Source organism: Pempheris klunzingeri, chromosome 6 (genome assembly GCF_042242105.1).
Source record: "Pempheris klunzingeri isolate RE-2024b chromosome 6, fPemKlu1.hap1, whole genome shotgun sequence".
NCBI classification, from domain to species: Eukaryota; Metazoa; Chordata; class Actinopteri; order Acropomatiformes; family Pempheridae; genus Pempheris; species Pempheris klunzingeri.
The window spans coordinates 4,600,715-4,624,311 of NC_092017.1; the positions used below are offsets into that span (position 1 = coordinate 4,600,715).

General features: G+C 43.2%; 3 protein-coding genes across 7 annotated transcripts in view; 2 read left to right on the forward strand and 1 right to left on the reverse strand.

The window, feature by feature from the left end:
* Positions 1–2,090: 2,090 nt before the first annotated feature.
* On the forward strand, positions 2,091–6,398 carry LOC139203011 (4-trimethylaminobutyraldehyde dehydrogenase). Its single transcript, XM_070832642.1, has 12 exons — positions 2,091–2,223; positions 2,411–2,569; positions 2,869–3,014; positions 3,361–3,490; positions 3,586–3,720; positions 3,834–4,030; positions 4,294–4,434; positions 4,536–4,724; positions 4,916–5,003; positions 5,170–5,311; positions 5,607–5,719; positions 5,872–6,398. The coding sequence occupies exons 2-12, from the start codon at positions 2,428–2,430 to the stop codon at positions 5,964–5,966; spliced, it is 1,518 nt and encodes a 505-aa protein (XP_070688743.1). The 5' UTR covers positions 2,091–2,223; positions 2,411–2,427; the 3' UTR covers positions 5,967–6,398.
* A 318-nt stretch (positions 6,399–6,716) lies between these two features.
* Positions 6,717–9,424, forward strand: med8 (mediator complex subunit 8). 3 transcript variants are annotated; one of them, XM_070832574.1, is made up of 7 exons: positions 6,717–6,781; positions 7,106–7,227; positions 7,770–7,914; positions 8,012–8,152; positions 8,303–8,390; positions 8,473–8,733; positions 9,308–9,424. In XM_070832574.1, exons 1-7 carry the CDS (start codon positions 6,776–6,778, stop codon positions 9,376–9,378), a joined length of 834 nt encoding a protein of 277 aa, XP_070688675.1. In that variant the 5' UTR covers positions 6,717–6,775; the 3' UTR covers positions 9,379–9,424. The 3 variants fall into 3 exon arrangements, with proteins under 3 accessions (XP_070688675.1, XP_070688676.1, XP_070688677.1); XM_070832575.1 differs by having other exon boundaries at positions 8,473–8,712; positions 9,308–9,418; XM_070832576.1 differs by having other exon boundaries at positions 8,473–8,670; positions 9,308–9,418.
* A 9,637-nt stretch (positions 9,425–19,061) lies between these two features.
* The window catches only part of pbx1b (pre-B-cell leukemia homeobox 1b), a 52,314-nt gene continuing 47,778 nt past the window's right edge, over positions 19,062–23,597 (reverse strand). For 2 of the 3 annotated variants that reach the window (XM_070831930.1, XM_070831929.1), the window contains exons 7-8: positions 22,180–22,269; positions 19,062–19,905 (exon numbers count right to left, since the gene is read on the reverse strand). In XM_070831930.1, coding sequence (XP_070688031.1) covers positions 22,223–22,269 — 47 coding nt within the window. In that variant the 3' untranslated portion in view covers positions 19,062–19,905; positions 22,180–22,222. Of the gene's footprint in view, positions 19,906–22,179; positions 22,270–23,472; positions 23,586–23,597 lie in introns of all 3 variants that reach the window. The other variant, XM_070831928.1, reaches the window with a different exon arrangement.

A 23,597-nucleotide genomic window follows, 5' to 3' on the forward strand; every position in this document is an offset into this window, starting at 1 on the left:
GCTGTTACAGAAACAAAATCAATCAAACAATCTAACTATGTCTCTATGACTAAACTAACAAATAATAGGAAGAGTGTGTGTGTGTGTGTGTGTGTGTGTGTGTGTGTGTGTGTGTGTGTGTGTGTGTGTGTGTGTGTGTGATAAGGCTGAGGAATGTGAGATGGCTCCCACAAAGGTGGGGGAGAGAGACCAAATGGTGATGGCCAGACCCCCTGGGGTGTGGGGCAAAGGAGACAAAGGAAGCTAAGTGCTGTTAGGTTAGCTTTGTCCCTCAGTGGCCTGTTGCAGACTGTATGTGTGTGAGAGATAAAGGCGCCAGGTTAAGAAAGGATGGTTAGTTGCGTGTAGACCCTGTGTCTGTGTGAACAAACTAACATCAACTAAACTTAATGGCTGCACAGTAACTACAACACATCACAATAATCAAACTCAATGAACATTAAAGCAAGTCAATACATTAACAGGGGTAAACCATGTATGCAGTAATGCTATGCTAATTATGCCCAGTTAGAGTTTGTTACCAGTCCTTAAAAGGGGAGACGAAGTGTCCTTGAGGATGCTGCTTTCTCAGCCTGTTGCTGGAGGAAAGGTGTGGTTCTTGTCCGTTGCTGTGTGGTTGCAGGCTGGAGGAATCCGGTTGCTGCTTTGTTCCTGTTAGTTAGCAGCTCTAGCAGCTGCTGGTGTGCTCCTGTTGTTGGTTCTGGTTATCAGCTGGCAGACTCTGGGTCGTGCCTGCTGGCGCTGATCGGCTTACTTCAGGCAGGACCTTGTGTCGCTACCATGAAGGAGGTGGCTGTTCTGGTACAGACCACACTGAGGCAGAGCTTAGCTGAGTTGAGCTTCTCTCCTCTTCAGGAGAGATCAGGAGAGCTGATCTCTCCTCTGCAGGAGAGGCATCAGAAAGAGAGAGTTGGTGGTCTCTCCTCTTCAGGAGAGACGTCCGGGAAAGAGGGAGCAGAAAAGAGAGGAGGTTCAGTGGGGGTGAACTGGTTTTGTTGGCCTGAGGTGTCCCCCCCGGCCAATGGTGACAGTGGAGCTGGGTGCGGGGGTGATTTCACACCTATCCGTGAAACTGGGGGACATTGGGGAAAGGAGTCCACAGGAGTTCCACAGACAAAGAAACATGCGGTTTCACTATGTGCTATTCTCTGTATAGTGAAGCACAACAATAACAAACCTGTGTTGTAACTCATAACTCATAATTGTTTTTTTTTACAGCTGACCACCTCTGCAGACCTCGGGGGCTTTAAGACGTGGTGCCTCTGGTCAGCTGAGAGATGTAAAGACACAGACTGACAGACACAGACAGACCGACAGACAGACAGACAGACAGACACGGACACAGAAAAACAAACAGACAGACACAGACAAACAGACAGACAGACAGAAAAACAAACAGAGAGACACAGACAAACAGACATGAGCGACAGAAAATGTATTAAAATTTTAATACAATTGATAGTTTGAGGGCAGAGTGCAGACTTTGCAAAATTAAAATTACATATCAGGCAGGCTCCACAAAGTGTGTACCTACTGTTCACCATCAATTCACTTAGAGGAGGAAAGACAAGCAAGGGACCCTGCTGTGATGAATGAAGGTGCCAGTGTGTCTACTGCTCCTACAATGTCTACAGTATCATCCAGGACAACACCACAGCCACCAAGACCTACAGCCCAGAGCTCTATGACCCCAGTAAAACTAAATAATTTAAAATTAATAAAGCAATATAAACAATAAATATTCTATATGTGTATATGTGTTTTTTACATTAGTAATTCATTTTACACATAATTTGGTAATACATTTATTGAAGCAACAAAAAATCTGAGGAGCCACTTGGGAGCCGAAAGAGCCGGCTCTTTTTAGGGAGCCGAGCCAAAAGAGCCGGCTCTCTAAAAAGAGCCGAAATTCCCATCACTAGTGCTCACTGCACTGTGTCTGTTGCCCCCCCGGTGTGGACACACAGACACCACCACTCATCTTGACCAATCACATGCGGCTTTAACAGAAAAAAGACGAAAAAAAACATATCTCTAAGAACTCTAAGACTCTAAGAACCGGATCGTTCGCGACCGACACATCACTAGCGAGTAAAGGAAAAGGGGAGGAGGAGGAGGAGGACACGGGGGAGGCGGGTCCTGCCTGGTCCTGGGGGAGTGAAATGATACTGATATGTACCGAGGCGCACAGCTGACCCCAGCGTGTCTGCAGCAGCAGTGACGGTGAGTGTGACGGTTCAGGAGCTGCTTCACCGCGACCTGCCCAGCTGCTCTAGCTGCTGTGCTAGCTACAAGCTAGCAGCTAGCTTGTAGTGTGACCCGTCAGCATGGCTAACTCACTTATTGTCCTAAATGTTGTGCTGCGTAGTCACTCCCGGGACCTCTGCTGTGTGTCTCCGTGTCCCTGCAGGTCTCCTCCCTCTGGAAATGGCCCCGCCGATCCTCGACAGCATGCCCGGAGCCTCCACCGGGACCGTGGTGGTCACGGATCATCTGAATTTCTGGGGAGGGAAGCGCGTGAAACCCAGGCAGGAGAAGAACGCAGAGCCCGTGTTTGAACCCGCGACTGGTGAGCATAGCAGCCATAAAGTCCGCTTCAGTACTCAGTGGTGCACAAGTATTTCTGACATGAGCCAGAGCCAGAGCTGGCTGCACATCTGGGGTCGCCCTGAGGACACACTCTTACATAACACAGCCCCTCCCTTAGTCCTGTCTATTTGGTGGGTGAAGAAACCTGAATGTGATTCAAAGGGAAAACCTTCCAAGTTTTTTTTCCTGTTGCATTTGTTGAACAGAGGTGAAAAATAAAGTTCTGTGCCAGGCCCTGTGGGAACCTGTTAACCTGTTGCTCTTGTTGTGTGTGTGCAGGCCGTGTCCTGTGTCAGATGGTCCCCTGTGGGGCTGAGGAGGTGGACGAGGCCATAAAGAGCGCCCACGCTGCCTACCTACAGTGGAGGAAGATGGCAGGCATGGAGAGGGCTCGGGTGATGCTAGAGGCCGCCCGCATTATCCGGGTAAGACAATCGATATGCTGTGTCATTATCATCTGCCTGCCTGCAAGCGAGCCAGTCTGATTTCATTGTTGCTCAACATAAATTGGACCCGACTGTTGCACACATGCAATAAGACACTAGTTACTCATTAAAAGCACAAACTCATCCCCCTCCCACCCTCGCTGACCTACATTCGCACAAAATAAACCTATTGTGCCTCGGTTTGAGGATTTCAGCTTAAAGTGATCACTGCCGTCACATAATTTTAGAGCTAGATACATTTAATAACACTAAATTAAGTATCCTTTGGAATAGTTATGTCAAAGATTTGTATTTACAATTTTTCTTGTTATTCTGATCAAATCAGGAAAGAAGGGAGAAGATTGCAAAGCTGGAAGTGATCAACAATGGCAAGTCCATCACTGAAGCACTGGTGGATATTGATATTGCCTGGCAGTGCATCGAGTACTACGCCGGTCTGGCCGGGACGCTTGCAGGTGGGAGCACCAACACCTTTCTTTTAGTCCCAAAAAGTGTGATTTTCTCAGAGAGCTAGTGTAGAGTTGTTTTAACATTGTTTCCTTACATGAAGGCCAGCACATCCAGCTTCCTGGCGGAGCATTTGCATACACCAGGAGGGAGCCCCTCGGTGTGTGCGCAGGAATCGGTGCGTGGAATTACCCCTTCCAGATCGCATCATGGAAGTCTGCTCCTGCTCTGGCATGTGGTGAGTTTGTAAAAGTGTGTATTTCCACATGACTCTAAGATGTGAGGTCCTTATTTCTGCCAGCTGCTGTATGGAGACCGTAACTTGCAGTGTTAAAATGTGGTTGTGTCTAGGTAACGCCATGGTCTTCAAACCCTCTCCGATGACTCCTGTGACTGCTGTCATTCTGGCTGAGATTTACAAAGAGGCGGGGGTACCCGATGGTCTCTTCTGTGTGGTACAAGGTGGGGCAGAGACTGGCACCTTGCTCTGCCATCACCCGATGGTTGCCAAAGTCTCCTTCACTGGCAGCGTGCCTACAGGCAAAAAGGTACAGGGCCCAGTATAGTGCTTTGACTTTTAATCTAATGTTATTAAACTTAACAGAAGAAAACAAAGGTGTGATACAACCCCAGCCAACCCATGCCGCCAGTCTCCAGCATCCCCACTGACCCCTAAACAAACTTATCCTTCTAGTTAAAGGACCATACCAGTGTTTTCTCTTTTAAAACATGCAACACACTTTCTGTAACTGCTCTACAAGGCCTGAGTCATCCCTGTAGCTAACGCCCTGAGTGTTCCCCTTGCCAACAGGTCATGGAAATGTCTGCAAAGACTGTGAAGCAGGTGACTCTGGAGCTTGGGGGGAAATCTCCCCTAATTATCTTCAAAGACTGTGAGCTAGAAAACGCAGTGAAGGGAGCTCTCATGGCGAACTTCCTGACTCAGGGACAGGTGAGACAGTTGTGTCACTTCTGCGTTTTGTTATATAGTCCTGATCCAAAACTGATCTTTGTCAGCTCTGACAGGTTAAAATGTCTCTCTGCATCGTATAGGTTTGCTGCAATGGGACCAGAGTGTATGTCCACAGAGAGATCATGCCCCAGTTCCTGGAAGAGGTGGTGAAGAGGACTAAGGTCATCCCTGTGGGTGACCCCCTGCTGGACGGCACCCGAATGGGAGCGCTGATCAGCAAGCCACAACTGGAGAAAGTGCTGGGATTTGTCAGTCAGGCCAAGAAAGAGGTTTATAATCTTTTGATCATTAGATTAGAGGAAGCTTTTAATGGTCGGGAGTTGAGCAACGGTGGAGAGGCACTTATCTGCAAATGAATCAGCTGTGACAGCACTTGCACTAGACCTCAAAGCAGTGATCTATAGTTTCATTATCCTTGTCTCAGTCCTCAGTTATTTGACGAATATGTCTGTTTTTCCAGGGAGCCAGAGTGCTGTGTGGAGGAGAGCCTTATGTCCCCAGTGACCCAAAACTGAAAGGGGGCTACTTCATGTCTCCCTGTGTGCTTGGTAAGTCTCTTCTCTCGTACGTCTTTATTTCCTGTTACGCTCGTTTGCACCCACTGCAGCTACTGGTGCCACACATCACATAATCTGAGTCAGTTTTTACCCCATCTGCACGTTTTGTGTCACAGTAAGCACCGCATGTTACATCCGGTCCTTTGTCCCGGCACAGATAACTGCAGAGATGACATGACCTGCGTGAAGGAGGAGATTTTTGGACCAGTCATGTCTGTGCTGCCTTTCGACACGGAGGAAGAAGTGATCCAGAGGGCCAACAACACCACTTTTGGATTGGCCTCTGGAGTCTTCACCAGGTCAGCAGAGGACTCCCAGAGAGCACTTAATTTTTATCCTTGCTCAGCAGTCTGTTGCAACCACTATGCTGACGGTTTGCTCTTGAAGATAAAGAAGTCACTGTGTTCACTTGGCTGTGATTCAGGGTTTCCACAAAGCAGCCAATAAAAATTTGGCAATTACTGAGTGATATGCATTGCGAAATAGTAGTCTGTGTGGCTGAAGGGCAGATAATGCCTGATCTAGTTGCATGCAGACTATTGACTCCTTTTTGTTCTTTTACATTTGAAATCCGTTTCTTTCGTCTGCCTGCAGGGACATTTCTCGAGCCCATCGTGTGGCTGAGAACCTGGAGGCAGGGACCTGCTTCATTAACAACTACAACATCAGCCCTGTGGAAGTGCCATTTGGAGGATACAAGAATTCAGGTACGATGTTTCAAGGTTAAAATGGCAAGAATGACCACCTTTGTCATTGCAAATGCAAAGAAAACACATTAATAGCATAACATTTTCTCATTTTGAGTGGTTGAGTCCCATAAATAGCTGGCACTGACATGGTCTCTTGCGTGCTTCCCCAGGCTTTGGCAGAGAGAACGGCCAGGTGACAATCGAGTACTACTCCCAGCTGAAGACCGTGGTTGTGGAAATGGGCGACGTTGAGAGCCTCTTCTAAACTCCTCCACAAGCTTACATTCCTGTGACGAGCTGGGAATGAATCCCTTCACTTCTCCCCTCAGTCACATGCTATGAGCCAGACATGTTGCACTCTTTTTTTTTTGCACTGTGTTCAGTGCAAAACACCAGCAGACAGGACTGTCTGTTTAGCTCTTCACAGTCTTTACTTTCTCTACCCAGCAAGTGATCATACTTTAGTATTTAGCAAGTGAATAAATACAAACCCTGATGTCAAACTAGCACATGCTGGTGTGTTAGGAAGTGGAGCCGAGGGCCTTGATTAGAAATAGAGTGTGTAGTGAACTTAATCAGCAGTAAAAGAAAACAACGGCCTAACACAGTTGGTGTAAAATGTTTATACTGTAGCTTTACTAAGACACTATCGGACAACGGGATTGACTTTATTGAAATAAAATGTTTTAGATACAAAGTCTCTTTTCCTTGTTGCCTGTTGTTTCTGAGTTGAAGTCAGTGATGCAGCACACTAGGTTATTCATTACCATATTTGTAACCAGTTTACCAAATAAGTCCTATCTCTGAAAAGTTGAAACTGTTCATGCTCAGCATTTATTCGGACGTAACATTTTTAAACATCTGTGTTCTTGAAATGAAAATACTTGTAATAATGATCTCAATATCAGCTGATTTTGAACATGTTTTTGATCAGTACCAATAAACTGGCCAAGATATAGATTTACCACAAATGTTGTAGCTGAAAAGCAGTGTGCTTTTATTTTGACATCGCGAACCGGAAGTACTTCAGCTTGATTGCTTTTGGACGTTTCATCGCTAGTTTAGAGCCAAACGATGCAGGTGATGTTATTTTAACGCTCATGTATTCACATTTTCAATATTATACTTTGTTTAAACATTTGCTGTTATTATTTGCGGTTATTTTCATCGACACTTTATTTCTTTCGGTCCTTCCTGTTTACTTTCTTTGTAGAGCTAGCAGTAGCTAGCTAGCTTGCTAAAGTAACCAGCAGCTAAGTTAGCTGTGCTAAAGTAACGTTAACAATAACAGTGAGGTCAGCCTTAGTGTCAGGCTGAACAAATGTTAATTCCTGCTTTCCACAGGTGTCTATAGGATCGGTTCCTGTGCTCAGTGGGCTCTTTTTTCCCCCTTTTCTCCTGTAGCAACGAGAAGAGAAGCAGCTGGAGGCGTCGGTGGAGTCTCTCATCTCTCGGGTGGCACACGTCAAAAACGCTCTCCACAGTTTCATCTACAAGCTGGAAAACGAATACGAGCGATTAACATGGTATGTAAAGCATCTGACTAAAGACTGATGTACTTTGTTTGTGAAAATCCTCTCTAGATACAAGTGTCTGGTAGTGGACAACGATGTTCCTGTGGCTGAATGAGGAATTATTCTGATCAGATGATTGGCACTGAATAAATCTGGGGCCATTTTATTGGACATATATCTCTGGAAGTGAGATGTATTTGAGTGAAGGGCTTCTGAACTGTCCCCATACCTCCGGTCACTGTGTTCATACAGGCAGAGCTCACATTAGATGGGCCAGCTTCAGTCTGTCTGTCTGGTCACAAGCTCAGGTTCAGGTTGAATCGTGTTACATTAAAAAAAAAAAAAACATCTGACTGCTATGTGAGTGAAGGATTTCCCCTGACAATGTTTTTAAAGAACTGTTGTGTCTGTCTGTGTACGATGGAGAGCGGTGGAATCTCATCACAGTGCACAGTGGAAGTGTATTTGAGATTTAAAGATCTTCTTTGTGGAGCTTTCTTCCCTCTGCTGCTGCTGCTGCTGCTGACGCTGTGATGTGTGTTTGTGTCATCCAGGCCCTCTGTTTTGGACAACTTTGCTCTTCTATCCGGTCAGCTGAACACTATTAATAAGCTGCTCAAGAACGAGAAGACGCCATCCTTTCGCAACCAGGTCATAATACCGCTGCTTCTGTCTCCGGACCGCGATGATGATTTAGCAGTGAGTATCAAACCTACTGACTGATGTGCCTCCTTTTTTTTTTTTTTAAAGCAATCTCTCTGACCTGTCCATTCACCTCCTCTGCCCCCCCCAACAGAAACTCACAGAGCAGCGTGTCCCAGTGTTCAGCCATGAGATTGTTCCAGACTACTTGCGGACCAAGCCTGATCCAGAGGTGGAGGAACAGGAGAAACAGCTGAGTACAGAGGCGGCACGAATTGGCCCAGAGGTGGCACAGGTCAGTCGGCCGATGCTGTCCACGTCACAGGCACAAATATTACGAAAGTTTGCTGCGGGAAAAAAAAGAAAAATACTAAATTGTCTCAATGCTCACAGCTGTAGAGTATTTTGCATCGTTCACACCAACTGCTTCCATTTCTATCAATAGAAACAGATCCAGACGTTGAATAAACTGTGTTCCAATCTGCTGGAGAAGCTAAACAATCCTCGTGATGACAGGGATGCAGAAAGTGCAGGTATGTTGCAATTTAACACCCATTCAATCAAATTCAAATTGATTTGAATATATTGACTTATGATGATGTTTTTTTTTTCCAGCAATCCGACAGAACAAACCATCGTTCAACCCTGCTGACACTAACGCATTGGTTGGAGCTGTTGCGTTTGGAAAGGGGCTTTCCAAATGCAGGCCTCCAGGTCCAGTGGCGCCTGGGCATCCAGGACAAGGGCCCATGATGAGCGGAGGTCCAACGTTACAGCAGGTCACCATCGGCGGTGGTTCGGGCCAGCAAGCAGGTATGGGAGGACCTGTAGCTCCACAGCAGCAAGGGCAGCCAGGTAGGAGACCTGGAGAGCTGGGTTAGTATTTCACCTGACCACCCTGAGTGTTTGTTTTGCACTACATTACATAGCAGCATGTCTTTACATTCTTATTGGGAGGACTGTTAACAACAATCTATATGAATGTTTAACCCTTACTGCTCCTCATGTGGGTCATTGTTGTGTTGTGTTGTGTTGTTATCACACAGTCATTCATGATGTGATACTATCACAGTCATGATGATGGTAACATGATCAGTTATTCTTTACTACTCGATACATCGTAAGATACAACACTCATCTGCAATACATTATTATTATACATTATTCATTGTGGTTTCACAGATTTTAACAACAGATGAGACGGTGCACAACAAAGTACACTGAGGCTTAGCTTTAGTACACACACACACACACACACACACACACACACACACACACACTGACTGCAAATGAAATATTTCTTTTATACAGTATGATGGAGCTGAGTCAATGTTTCAACCGTTGTATTAATACCATGTTACCCTTGTCTTTACATTTCAGTCACATATTGTACCCTTTGAGCTTTTTCTAATATGTGTGTGTAATGATTCATTTTTTTTTTCTTTCTCAGGAAAAATGCCAAGCAGCATCAAGACAAACATCAAATCTGCCTCTGGATCAATGCATCCGTACAACCGATGACTTCCCTCTTTCTTATTTCCTCATTTGCTACATTTCAGGACCCCCCCCCCCCCCCCCCCCCCCCCCCCCCCCACACACACACACACACACACACAGCATGTGTGACAGCATTTACAACACGTACTGCTCACCTCTTTTACTTTTTATGAACCAACTTCCACGAAGCTGTTATCCTGTTCACTGTAAAGCTGTCTCACTGACACCCTTCTGTAAAATGATCTCAAACAAAAAGTGTGAATGTCTGCAACCATCAGAGAACATGTTTTCATTTTTGATAGAACATCTGAGCCACAAGATGGCAGTATGCCGTCATATCTGGGGTTATAGCGTCTGTATGATTCAATAAAATCTGTGTTAAAAGCACCATTTAGTCGAGAAATGAATACAATATAATTATTAGTAAAGAGTTGACCTTTAAGTATTTATACAATCAAGATTTGGTATGTAAAGTAATACTTTTTCATATTTTTAAATCCCAAACAAACAGTTGTTTTTCTTTCTGCTTCATTGTAATTGCATAGACGGAACAGTACCCATCAAATGACCATCTTGACATCTGTTCAGGGTTTCTGCCGGTTTCTTCCTCTTGCCTCTCTTTGCCCATTTTGCTGCAGTTCCAAAGGTGAGAATAATGAGGGTGGACGTTGCTCCATGTGGCCTGATAATGTCAAAGTGTTTAAGGGGGCAAATGAGGAAGTATCGGTGCTGACGTGTGAGGGGGGCCTCTCTCCACGCCGGCTCTCTCTGTCCACTCCAATCCCTGTCCTGCTGCACAGCACAGTGACCGTGCTGCTGTCACAGCATGCAGGCCCATGGCTGACCTACATACACCCTCTGTCCCCAAACAGCCAGACGTCTCGCTGTGTCAGCCACCATGGTCAGACGCTCTGCTGAGACAGCTCAAAGCTGCACAAGGTCACACTTGCGTCCACAGATGAGGTCTAAATTATAAACAAAGACCTAACAGGAAACATCCTGCAAACCTCAGATAACACAACGGCTGGACTGAGTTTTCTGACAAACTATCAGCCAAACTTTGGGCAGTTTTTGCATGTTTTACCATCTGCTCCAAACCACACTGTATACTTTACATTAGCACTGGCTGTTTTCAACTGCACAAGAGTTACATTTCTGATCCATACATTTCCACATCCAAACAACGCACTCACAAAGACTTGGACTTTATGTTCATTCCTTTATTCTTTATGCTGCTCTGCCTTGCTGTAGTTAATAGACTAATAATGAAATATAGCATATAACAGTCCAGTCTTTACAGGTTGATTCTCACAACATATTAAAGTGAACGGGAACTAGTGGGGCCCCTGAAGGTCAGAAAACCATTGTCTGCGTCATTCAATGATCAGTAAATGACACATGATACAAGAAGTATCGAGTATGAAGTGATGACCCTCTTAGGAGGATGTTGCACCTCTTTTACTAGAGGGATCACCTGACATTTAATTTAAACATTAAAATAACCTGTGAGGGTTGGTGATATTTAATGAAACAATATTCTCTCAAAAACAAACAGAATGCATTTTTTTTCTCACGTGTTTGCTCTTTAACAGTGGGGCAGAGCTGCAGAGGATTTGTGGCTGTGGCTGTAGCCCTTTTCCAGCAGGTCCTCTGTGTGGCCTGAGGCACCTCACAGCAGCCTTCACTGAAAATCTGGAGCCTCTGAAGAGCATTTTGGATCAGGAATTAGACATCAAGGGCCACAAGTGACCGTGTGATGGTACATATTGTGAATAATACACTCTTGGTAGAATATGGAAGCGTGATATGATTGATGGTTTACAGCCACAGTGGCACTGTGTGTATTTTAGTTACGATACAATTTATATATTAGGGGTTTTTCACAGAGGGGAGAAAAGCACAGGTGTAAATAATCAAATGAATGATGGCTGAATTCCATTTAGCTGCTTTGGTTCCAGGGCCCTGTAATTGTTCATGCTGGCTGACTGTCACACAGTCCTGTTTGACTGGGACCCTTGAATAGAGCAGAGCCATCCTTAATGTTATTAGTAACACCTGGGCCTTTCTTGCTATGACAAGTCAAAATGTCTGCTGTGGAAAATTTGGCCTAGTGTTGCATTTTTCTTTTCAGTCTTTCACTCTTTTCAGAGTGAAAAATGTCAAAACAAGGTGGAATCATACTAATTATACGGTGCATGTACACAATTTATTCTGGAGCATGTTGTTGTTTTTAAGTAGTTGGAAGTGAGATGATTATGTTTTTTGGTATAAAAAGACAACTTTACTGTCTTATTCTGCAGTTTTCAATTACATTTCACAATCAGAGAGAAATAGTTTTGTTAAACTTCTATTTCTAAAGACTAGAATAAACTATTTAATGCTAAATGGATATTACATGATATACTATCATATAATAATAATATTCACATGAATATTATGTTATCAGACCTGATACTGAATCAAAATACCCTAAAAGTCTCATTTTAGTCTAGCTCTTAAGACCAGACAAGTGTGAAAGTGTATTATCACTGGAAATATGAGCTGCAATTACAAAATAAAAACTAGAGAACAAAAAAAAACCTGGTAAAATAAGCTGGTTCTCACTTTTTTCCTGGTTCCAGAATAGAAAAGTCTATTTTAAAGCTGACTTAAGTCACAGGCCTTCCATATGAATAAGGCTGTGGCTAAATCTTATATAGTAATGGTGAAGAAAGTAACAGTACCAAGTAGTTTTGCTAAATGCTGATTAATCCTATAGTTTTGCAGAGCCGCAACTAGAAGCCTCATTCTAGTGGAACGCACATGATTTCATGGTTTGGTTAAAATCTATTTAAATCACTTTTTTAAAATGTATTTCATTCATTATTTATTCAGTATTCCTGCATCCTTAGATTGTCCATAGAGTGCAAGTATCTAAATGTCTCATATAAGCTCTATGACAGTGATTAATAGTCTGCGTAGAATGAAGGTTTTACAACTTCTATATCTGTTAAGAGCTGTCAAACCTTTGAGCCTTTGATCGAACCCTTTCCCTCAACCTCCATGAGAGACACCCTCAGACACACAGACCATGAGGGGTCAGCAGTGTTTCACCTTACTGCCACAGGCTCATTCTGTAACAACACATTTCTTAAACTGCCCTCTGTTTTGGCTATTAGTTTGAATTCATAAATCATTGTTTGTGTGTGCGCGTAAAGAGAGAGATGGCAGAGTCACATCCAATACATTCAGTGTGATTCTGAGCCACTGTACATACCGGATAATAGAAAAACTCAATATGACAGCTGCCTCCTAAATTACAATATACAGTATATCACAGGGTACACAGAGCAGGGGGAACTGGGCAGTGTTTTTGTACCTGACATAAATCCATCCTGACAACATAATCAGCACTGCTATCTTATGAAAAGACAGGATTTCCCTCCAAAGCAACACACTGAGGTGACCAAATGTGTCAAATGACTTCATGTCCAGAAATGCAGGGAAAACATTTAAGAGGATGAAAACACAGACACAAACTCAGAACAAATTAGCTCACAGCTGCACCAACATCGACGTGAGTGATCCCACTTTTGTTGTCTGACGCGAATGCGATAATTATTGCAACAGCACTATATCTGAATGTCCTTGATCATCAGCGCAATATATAAATATATATATATTTTTTTGTCTCGTTTTTGATTTGTGTTTTGGAGAGATAACTTTCTCGTTTCTTTAATAAGAGTAAATCCTGGCACAGTTTTAGAGGTGTCCCCCCCCACCCCCCCTTTTATAATTGAAGAACATGATGAGGTCCATATCTTGCTCATTATGGAAGCTTTAGGCAAATATAAAGAAAGAGTTTACAGCCATAAACTCCCACACCCCACACGCTCAAATATACTGCAGATTCTAATTCAAATGTTCCACGGTTGAAATAACTTGAAAGGCTGCGATGACACACACTCATCTGTGAAATCTTTTCCAAATGTCTTCTTTATGAAAGTTGGGATCAGAGGAATTCATTAGAGATCTGTGGGTGGCATAGGCAACACCAGACTGAGGCTTTCCAGAGGCAAGTCTCTGCCAAACTGAACCCTTTCCAAATCTGAGATCTGCAACACTGACTGGAACACACCCACAATCGCTAATTACCCGACCCTATTCCTGCATTTTTTTTTTCTAACTTTTGGAGTTATTTTGCCAGCGACGTGATTCACATGAGATCTATCACTGGAGAAGACTTGTTTCATCATATTAATTCAGGTTCCTTGAGACAAAGCCTCTCCATTATGTCCTGCCCTCAGACCTCAGACCTTGCATCGTCTGCTTCAGTAGCCCTTCCCTCAGGCACATGTGTGTAGCCTGGGTGTGTGTGCGTGTGTGTGTGTGTGTGTGAGGCTAGCAGGCGTTGACATAACTGATGCACATTATGCGTTGTGTGCACGAGGCCAGCCTTTTTATGAGCCCTGTTATTGTCATTGATATAATGTGAGTCCTGAGCCCCACTGTAAGCACCACATGCATTGCGGTCTGGTTGAGGATGATTGACACAAAGCTCCAGTGATGAGCAGGCGCACACGTATGAAACCAAAGAGACAGAAGTGCCTCTTCCTTTGCACGACTGTCCGCCTGTCCGCTGAGTGCCAGGCCTGCTGTCTGCTTCTGATTGTTTGCCAGAAGTGAATTATCTCTTTTCAAAAGAGCAATAAGGTATTTTTACATTTTTAAAATCCAGACAAAGCTCTGAATTCTTTGTGCTTTGCTTATTTCAGCTGTTTTTTTTGGTTTTGAAATAAAAAATGATGTTATCTCCATACTTCAGCACATCACAAAAAGTTATTTTGCAGTTGATGTAGTTCCATCCCAGATTATGTTCTGCTGTTCTTAACAGTTCCAATGCAGCCTGTTGTTGTGTGCGCTCAGGGCTGGATTTACCCATGAGGTGGCCACCAAAAGTGAGCTATGGGCCTACAATGCTCAGCACCCCTCATTTGTGGTCATTCTGATTACATTCAAATGTGTTTAAATAAAAAAGAATACATTTTCTCGGGGGGGGGGGGAGAAGCTGGAAATACAACAATGGCATTTTATCATCTTTGCGTAACACAATCAGCAAATATGAAGCAACAATAGAATTCATTTGTCGTTCTCCTTTTAGCTCTGCTTTGGTCTAAACTAGCTCCGGATGCAAATATCTTCCTGTTTACTGAATAACAGCAGATCTGTCCAGCTGTTATTGCAGACATGTCTGAGCTAGCTGTGACCCTTCGACTCACTCGTGGACACCTGCAAACCCGTAGGGCTTATGGGAAGTGGTGTTCACTAGAGACAGCGGAAAACACAAATACAGAATAAACAACAATTTTAAATTGTTCTCTAAAACAAACGTATGAAGCGAAACACGTGACATGCTGCATAGAAAGTCCCGACTAAACTGGATTCTGATACAAAGTCTCTCTACAGGGCAGAGCCTCTGGATCGAAGCCACCTTAAGACCTTCTCCTTTGGAATTCATATGTTGCTTTTGTGGTGCTTTTACAAAACACATTTGCACCCAATGGGAGAGACTGCTTCTCTCAATACAGACATAAAGACACAGTTTTATGAGCAGCATGTGAACTATGTGTTTAAGTGAAGAATGGAAACTCGACATGACTTTGGTGTTCTCAGCCGTCGCTTTGGCCCTGGTTGACCAGCAGTGAGCGAACGAGGACATTGAAACTGAAGCAGCGGGAACTAGAAGAAGCAGCTAAATGGAATTCAGCCATATTGGTGGCTGAATTCTATGCACACCTGTGCCTCTCCTGGTGTGACATGTCAACTTGTCTGCTGTGAAAAGGGAAAAATCTTCTGTCACGTAGATGAAATGAGTAAAGCTGATTATTCATTTATTTTATTATTTATCATTTCCTTCAGAGACCAATGAGGCAAGAACAAAAAGTCCACTGCAGATTTTTAATCTAGACAAACTGTCTCAGGTGTAAACTGTTGTCTTTACCCAGTAAGCACTGATTTGGTTGAAAAGTGAAAGTTGATTCGAATGCATTAAAGCAATGTGGACCACTTCTTCAGTACACATTGAAACCAGCACAAAATGCTGTAGAAATCCAGGTGAAGGTGTTTAAAAAAACCTTCACTTTACAACCAAATTTAATCTGGTTTAAACCAAGACGTTACGACGTATTTTGACTTGCAAATCATCGCAGCAGTGGTTTCTGGGAATGGCTTGCACTTCCTGTAGTACATCAAAATATTAACACCTGCCAACTGATTCTCAGTCCTTTTAAAATGGATATAAGCCAGCTAAACTTTAGAGTGAATGAGTTCTAACAAAATGTCAGGAGAAGATAATATTATGGTTTTCTTAGGGTCAATTTCATTTCAGCTATACCCCAGCCGAGGTATCACAACGTCCCGATTCTGTTTCAGATTGGATTTGTATCTTTTCACAGTTACACTGGATAATGATCAGTGTAGTCCTCTTAAAAACCTGCGTAGCATTTGTCACGGCGTAGCCTATTTGTTAAAGGAATCAGAAATTCAAAAGAACGTGCAGTGATTTCGCTCAGAATGGGATTTACACCTTTTCACCATGTAATGAGTGAATCAGCCTCACAATGCCTTTTCGTTTGTAGGAGCACATGAATAAATTATACACGTCCAGCAGTTCTTGCCTTTCATTCCTCAAACAGTGGCTAAAAGAAGCCCTTTGATAGAAACAAGGAGGCTTCTCCATGTAATTACACTTGATCATGTTTGCATATGTCACTCCCACAGTCTCTGTCACGCTCTCTGATTTTGGATGCTCCTGGGAACCTCTTCCTAATCCACAAGTTAATGTTTCTACCCCTTCCTCCTGTTTTTTTTTTCTTCCCTTTCTCAGGGACGGATGAATTGGAGGAGCAGAATCAGACATCCTGTCTGGTTTTATCTGGAGGAGAGAGATAAGTGTGGATTCCGCCTCTTTCATGGAATGCACATTAACCATGCCTTGGAGGGAGCGCTGGGTGTGGGGAAGAGATGGGGGGATTGCAGTTGGGGGATGGGGGGGGTCTGTCTGCCGGGAGCGCACAGCTTTCACTCACTTCGAAAACTGTGAAAATGTCCCCTTCACACCCTCGGCAGCACGGCCGAGCTCCGGCGCTGTGTTAGTGGTGATAAAATGCCTGCGTGCCGCAGCATAGTTGGAAGTGAGACGTGCAATGTTATCCAGAGGTGTTGGAGTGACAAGTCTACAACGTGTAAACTTGTGTCCTACAGTGACTCCTGACCCTGACCCTGTTAGAAAAGTCTGCAGGAGAAACCTCGCGCAAGTTTGAGGTGAAACGCAGCCGCACATTTGGGGGAAACTTGACAGAAGGACACGAAACTTGACATGAAAAATGACAAAACTGCAATTTATGCAACAAAAGAAACTATTTATTTGGGATACGCATTGCCAGTACAAATTAAGAGACCATAAAACCTACACCTTTCAGCTATTTTTTCTCCACAGAAAACAGGTTTTGAATTGGAATTAAAAAGACAATAGTTTTCCATTTGATACCTTTTTACATACGCAGAGATCTTAAAAGTTAAAACCTGTCAAGAAAAAGGCTCCACGATTTCACTCTGAAATCCTTATAAAAAAGAAGTTAACATTCAAAACACTGCAGTACGTTATTTTATTGAAGAACAAAAAGACATGCAACAAATAAAACATTTTATGTTTTACAAATTGTTCATTTTTCTTTTCATGTCTCTTTTCCTTTTATATTCAAAAACTAAAAAGCATCATTACATGAAGCTTCGATAATATTTGACAGGCAATGTGAAAAGTAGAGTTACGCCTTTTTTTAAGGGGTGCAAAAACAATCCTTGTGTTTGCCTTGCATGGCCGGTGCTGTCAGTTCACTCCAATGACTTCAGAAGACACGACTGAGGCAGGTTCTGTGTATCACTTCAATGGCACTCGGCCCCTCGCCTGTAATACTGAGCAGGAGGGCCGAGGGGGAGCTGCTCTCAATGATCCAAATGAGTTAGTTTGGTGTAATCGTGCCGTGGTTGACCCCCAGACAGCAGCTCTGAAACATCCGTGACTTCATACATGTGTAATAAATACAAACACACTAACAACTGCTCAAAAGTACCAGTAGTTTCCAGGCTGTGTTGGGACCGACTGGGGTCTCGGGATTGAATTTTGTTTCCTGTGTGGATTCAGTTGAGCTAAAAACAATGCCAGAGGGCGACGTTAACACTAACTTTTCACGTCACCTTTGTTCGGACAGCGGCCATCTTTGAAGACGGGCTTGTCTTGGTGGTCTCAACACAAAATAATAATCAGGATTTTCAACCTTAAACCCAACAGGAACTGCATCAGCCTGTGTTAAAATGGCTGCTGTCCAAATTCAAAGATGCAAAAAAAAAAAAAAAAGTAAAGGTGCATATCTACATACTGTATATAGAGCATTCTTGGGCTAATTCACATATAATGGTAGCATTAAAAAAAAGAAACATAGTCCTGTAGCAAAGCAAAATAATATTAAATGAAGACAAAAAATGAGTTATTCACAAAATGGAGACATAAAAATATATCCAAACATTATCTGGATTTGTGTGCCATCAGGGTGTTTGTTTCCATCTTAATTTATATAAACACTACTGTATTCCGACTGCATTTTTTTGGCTTTGAATACAGAGCACTAGCGCATTATGAGGTGCTGACTAGTGCCGGAGATAATAAAATCCTACGAAAAGAGGAAAAAGAAAATGTCGATAAAGCTGATCCCAATGTAGAGGATAAAAATTCTGCCATTTTTTTTGGTATCAAAGTATGTAAATGCTGATATCTCATGAGGACTACTGTAATCATGTATACATGTTAGACCACATACTATACTGTACATACAACAAATTTCATTTCACATTTTGGATTGGTTTGTGTCGATGGACGTGGCGTCTTTAGTGTCAGTTTTAAAACAAAACCAAAAGTGAAGGGACTGAATGCAAAACGCCGTAGCTCTCTTTTAAATATTCTCGCTGTGTTATCAGAGAACAGGGGTTACCAGATGAGTAATCTCAGGGTTTTTTCAGCACTGAGTGCACATGGACTGCTATTTGTGCCATAATCCTGAACGTGTCATGGGAAATTTTGAGCCCAGAAAATGACTTTTTACGTGTAGAGAAAATCTCATCACGTAAAGACTGACTTAATTTGAGCAAACACAAAAATCTTCTATTGCGTTCTCAGGATTATGTCGCAAACATAATTCCATAAATGAAAAGTAGACATGAATTCAGAGAAAAGACATGCAACGTGTTAAATCCTTGAAATCAGAATTAAAATTTTTTGTTTCAGATTTGGTTACCAGCAGTATTTGGCTATATTGATCTCACTGATACACACTTACTGTCTGATAATGTACTGCATGTACACGCTCATTTTCCCATATATGAATACTATAGTTAAATCTTAAAAATCTCCTCTGTATTGTTTTCTCTTCACCATTTACAAATGTTACCCTTTAAGCTCAATCATGAGGTGTTATTGTGCTTTAATACATATTGACGAGCTGCCAATGCTGTCATAGGTTTAGTGTTTCAGGTCAATTTTTCTTTGACTTTTGCTAATGCAGCCAACATGCATGACATGAACATTTTCCACTCTCTTTGTATGTCACGCTCATTTTCTTAATTGCTTTGCTTGAAAGTTGTGAATTCTTTGCATTGTTGTACTGCATGTGAGCGGAAAAACCCCAAATTATAAAACGCCTCATATGTCACTGTGTGCTGCGGAAGTTCTGAATAAAAACTGTATAATTGGATTCGGAATACTTGGATATCACCTGACTAATATGACTGGACTTACATAATAATACTTCACAAATATGGCATGATGGATGTAAGGACATGACATAAAAACATTATCAAAATTCACCTCCAGGGTTGAACTTTGGCACTATAGATGAAGAAAATGTGTGAACACAGTATAAAGACAGAGGTGTAATGACAGGGCATGGCGTGGTGTACAGTAAAATTCCAATAATTATAAAAATTTGTATAACCGAAGCATTTGAAACTTTGTTTTCTCTGTTGTTATTTCGAATAGAGGTAGTGTGAGAGCATTTCAATTTACAAGACGTGGGGCTTTACGCTGCTATCTGTGCCTACTGTGTGAATATATAATGTAAGAGAAATACAAAGAGGCAACATGGACATCAAGTGGAAACTGTACAAACTGTGAGGTGTGGATATGAGTCCCCTAAGCAGGCTGCTAATGGTGCTGCCATGGTCCAGATAGGAAAAGTGGAACATTTGTCCGTGATGGTGACAATGTCGTCCCAGACCCCGTGTCCCGCCGTGTGACTACATACAGTACGTCACGTCCAGTCCCGATGGGGTTTGAGCTTTAAGTTTTGGGAAATATGGCTGGGGGTGCAGTGGTGAAGGAAGTTGGGAAAGTAGAAGACGGAGGCGCTGGGGGGAGAGGGTGGAGGATCAGTTGGAGGTGTCGGAGTGAACGCTTCCGGGTCCTTCTGTGGGTGAAGTCACTGATGAGGGGGTCGGAGCATCCTGCCAGCCACCGTTTGCCTGAGAGCAAAAGAAACAAACAGTAGGGGGGGGGTATTACTTTCATATTCATTACTCAATGCAGCTGGGTCAAACACGCTGAGGTACGACGAATGGAAGTCCTGAGGGCAAGGTAATGCTGGGATACTTTGAGCTATTCACCACGCAGCGGCACACAGCCTTGAGCCAAATTGCCTCCTGGATTGGAGGAAACGCTAACCTAGTTCAAATTATAATTTCAGAATAAGACTGACATAGAAAAATAAAATAAAATCATGTTTTCAGCCAGGCAGAAACGGAGTGAATTCCAGCTTCGAGCCATCATGTGCCGCACACTCTAATTCATGTGATGAAGAAAATACACGGAAGAAAAGTGAAGACGTACAAATTTTTATCTTGAAATAAATGCCTGTCACTGTCATTTTGGATAATATGAATACTATTTAAATTAAAAATAAAAACCTCTGGAAGAAAACAAGTACAATCAACGTCATATGCACTAATTATGACTCTGACAGCAGGCATTAACATACAATAAGAGCTACAGAGGGCCTTTCCACATCCTCTTGAGTATTTAGGATATTAATAGTAAATTTAAAGCCATCAGAAAAACTGGAAATGGCCCTCGACAGCCTTTCATTTCAAAGGCTGTTATTTAAGGCGGCAGCCAGTAGTGTGTAATCAAAAGCGGAGGGGTCAGACTGTGGAACGTCTGACTTTGGTGATGCTCTGCCTGTTTCAAAATTGTAATTATGGCTGCAATCATCCACAGCATGCATTATATATCTGCTCAGTCATTATCCAGTCTTTCTATTTCAGATAAGATGGTTCCCCCAAGTCTCTCATTGTTTGGTCCACTCTTCATTCATAAAAACTCTCAAAGCAGTTTTCCTGGATACAGGGTATACGTACTTTTAATGAATAGTAAATGGATTTTCTTCTGCTTCGATTCTGAGGCAGATATATTGGCATTTTTATGTTGTTTTTTTTTTTGTTTGAAAAACAAAAATGAAAAAAAGCATCATTTTTATAGTGTAACCCATTTGGAGCTCCTCTGCGCTCTGAATTTTGTGACCTAAAACAGATGACATTGCATACACCATATAAGATGATCAATTTTGACAGAAAATACCACTATTTGGAAATATATCAAACAAATCTGAGGACCACTGTTGTAGTTCAAAAAGAAAAGAGCCTGAATTCCTAACTTACTAGCCTTAGCTCCATAAATCACAGGCAAACAGCCTGGCAGACAGATATCCCGCTCTTACATTATGCATTGCAGGGCTTCTTTACAGGGTATAAAAGTGAAAAACACAGCATATTGTGGCAGTGTAAGATGTGGTAGAGCAAGCAGGCGTCCAAGGAGAACCGTATCTGTGAGGTCAAAGGACTGAGAAAGAACAGGGCCTGAATACGTTAGCGGCCTCTCAGGGTTAGCACAGCTGGCTGTGGGATGCGCTCGGAGCAGCCGAGAAGCCTATTTGAATACACATACATGTTTTTATACGGGAGACATTTCATCTGATTATCATATGGCCACTGAGGCACGACGACGACAGCGGAGGAACCCAGCCGCGGCTGTGACCGTCCTCGTCCTCTCAGCGCGGCTTGCTGTCAGGGCCATTAGTGTGGCAGGAACATGATCTGAGCAATGCGCTTGGATTGCTGTCCCAAGTCCACACTCTGCTCTCCTTGTGTCTGTCTTATCGATTTTCCCCTTTACGACACGGCTTGTCGCTGTGAATTTCCCTACTGTTTGCAGCCGCCAGCAAGCAAACCCCCAACCCCCAACAGCCCCCACTTCTACATCCGAACTCTGCTGCAAAATAAGACAAACATGAGGGGAACACACCCCTATGGCACACGAGGAGTTGTTTCCAGTGGCGTGAGGTTTTATTTTTAGCGGGACAGTGGCGTTGCCTCCTGGGAGGCTTTAATGGGAGCTTCAGGCCCCTGGGCTGCTAATCACGGGTCAGGTGGTCTGAGGGATCTGAAGTCCAGTGCAGGAGGTGTCACCTGTTTGTGCAGTTTGCTCACGGCTGACTGTACGTGGCTGCAGGTGCTACGCCAGACCTGATCGGACATGACAGGCTCAGACGGCGGCTCTGCGTGTGTGTGGCCAGCCCCACGCCTGCGTACGCAGGGCAGCGTGCTGCCTGTGGCGCGAACGATACAGAAGCAATCAACTAGGTGACCATGGAGCAGAGACAAGTCCTACTAAGTGGCATTCTGAGCCCTATGGCTTTGAAATAATTGGTAAGGAGAGAAAAAGGAACAAAAAAAGATCCTTACATTGATGCCCTGCGGACTGTACATCTGGTTGGCTGTGAGTCCTTCACTGTATCCGCCTGTCTGACTGATAACATGGCGAAGGGTATCCACCTGAAACATTCAGAAACAACAAACAAAGCAAGGTCAGAGTCAACGCAGGAGAAGCACAAGAGAAATAAGAGGGATGACAAGACAACAGGAGAGACAACAAGAGTGCACTGCTTCAAGTATATCCTTGGAGACAACAAGGTCCAATCAAACAAAAAGGAAATTTAGGATTACAAACTTCTGCTTTTTACTAGTTGAAATAAAAACTATTCACATGGTGATCACATTGCAACAAATAGTCTGGCCTTGAGACTGTGAAGAAGCTCTACAGTGGAGCCAGTCATGCCTGTATAGTCCTTTTTCCAGACAGACATTTTGACTTGTCATTGCATGAAAAGCATATATATGTGTGTGTGTATACATATACATATTTAATAACATTTGAATGGCTTAGTGCTAGCAGTTGGGTAGACAAAGAAGTACTGCAATGTGGGTGTGCGTGTCCGGGCCAAAGAATATGTAGCTGAAGCAGTGGGAATACCTTCACGCTAGCAAGTCTTGCGATATTTATGTTAGTGTCAGCAAGCAAAAAGAAACCTTGCGTAAAATTCAATCATCAACCAAGTATATCGATCAAAACAGGAAAAACCTCCCTTATTCCGACATAGTAGCGTTCACACACAGCTCCGAGATGAATATACGGCAGTCACACCGTATTCTGTAAACAGCCTAAATTATTATTGTGTTACATTTGTAAACTCAACGCTGACAAAAGGTGTATAGCTCTTTTATAACTAGCTGATTTATGATATAACTTGGATATGACATTAGTCCAATTAAAGTAGCAATCTCAGGATCAACATTTCGTTGTCTTTGGCGGTACCTAAGGTGATGAGCTATGACTGGATGACTGATTTTTACTGTTTGTCTACATGTGAACCTAAAACTTCTTCCTTTTTGCTTTTATTAACACTTATTTTTGAAGTTTCACTGTCTGTGGTCATCTGTCTTTTCTTTGTTTGTTCGGCTACAGTAACCTTTTACTTGCAACTCAGCAGAGACGCCGCTTGTGATTTTTCCTGGGAATACGTAATACAATGCGGCCATTGTGTCAACTGACTCGGCTGTACTGTACTTGACAGTGAATCCTTGAGATCAGAACTTAAATGATGCTAGTTACACCTGCGTATGACAAGTCAGCATGTCTGCTCTGGGACGGGTCTACGGGGGAGTGAGGTGGGTCTGCCCGTGGATTATCTGCCCTACCTGTGACTGCACGTTGGCTCCCACCTGAGCCCCCTGGTACGAGTCCCCATTGAGAGACTGCACACTCATGAACAAGTCCCCGGAGTTTGACATGCTAAAAGAGCCACCAGAACCTGAAAGGAGAG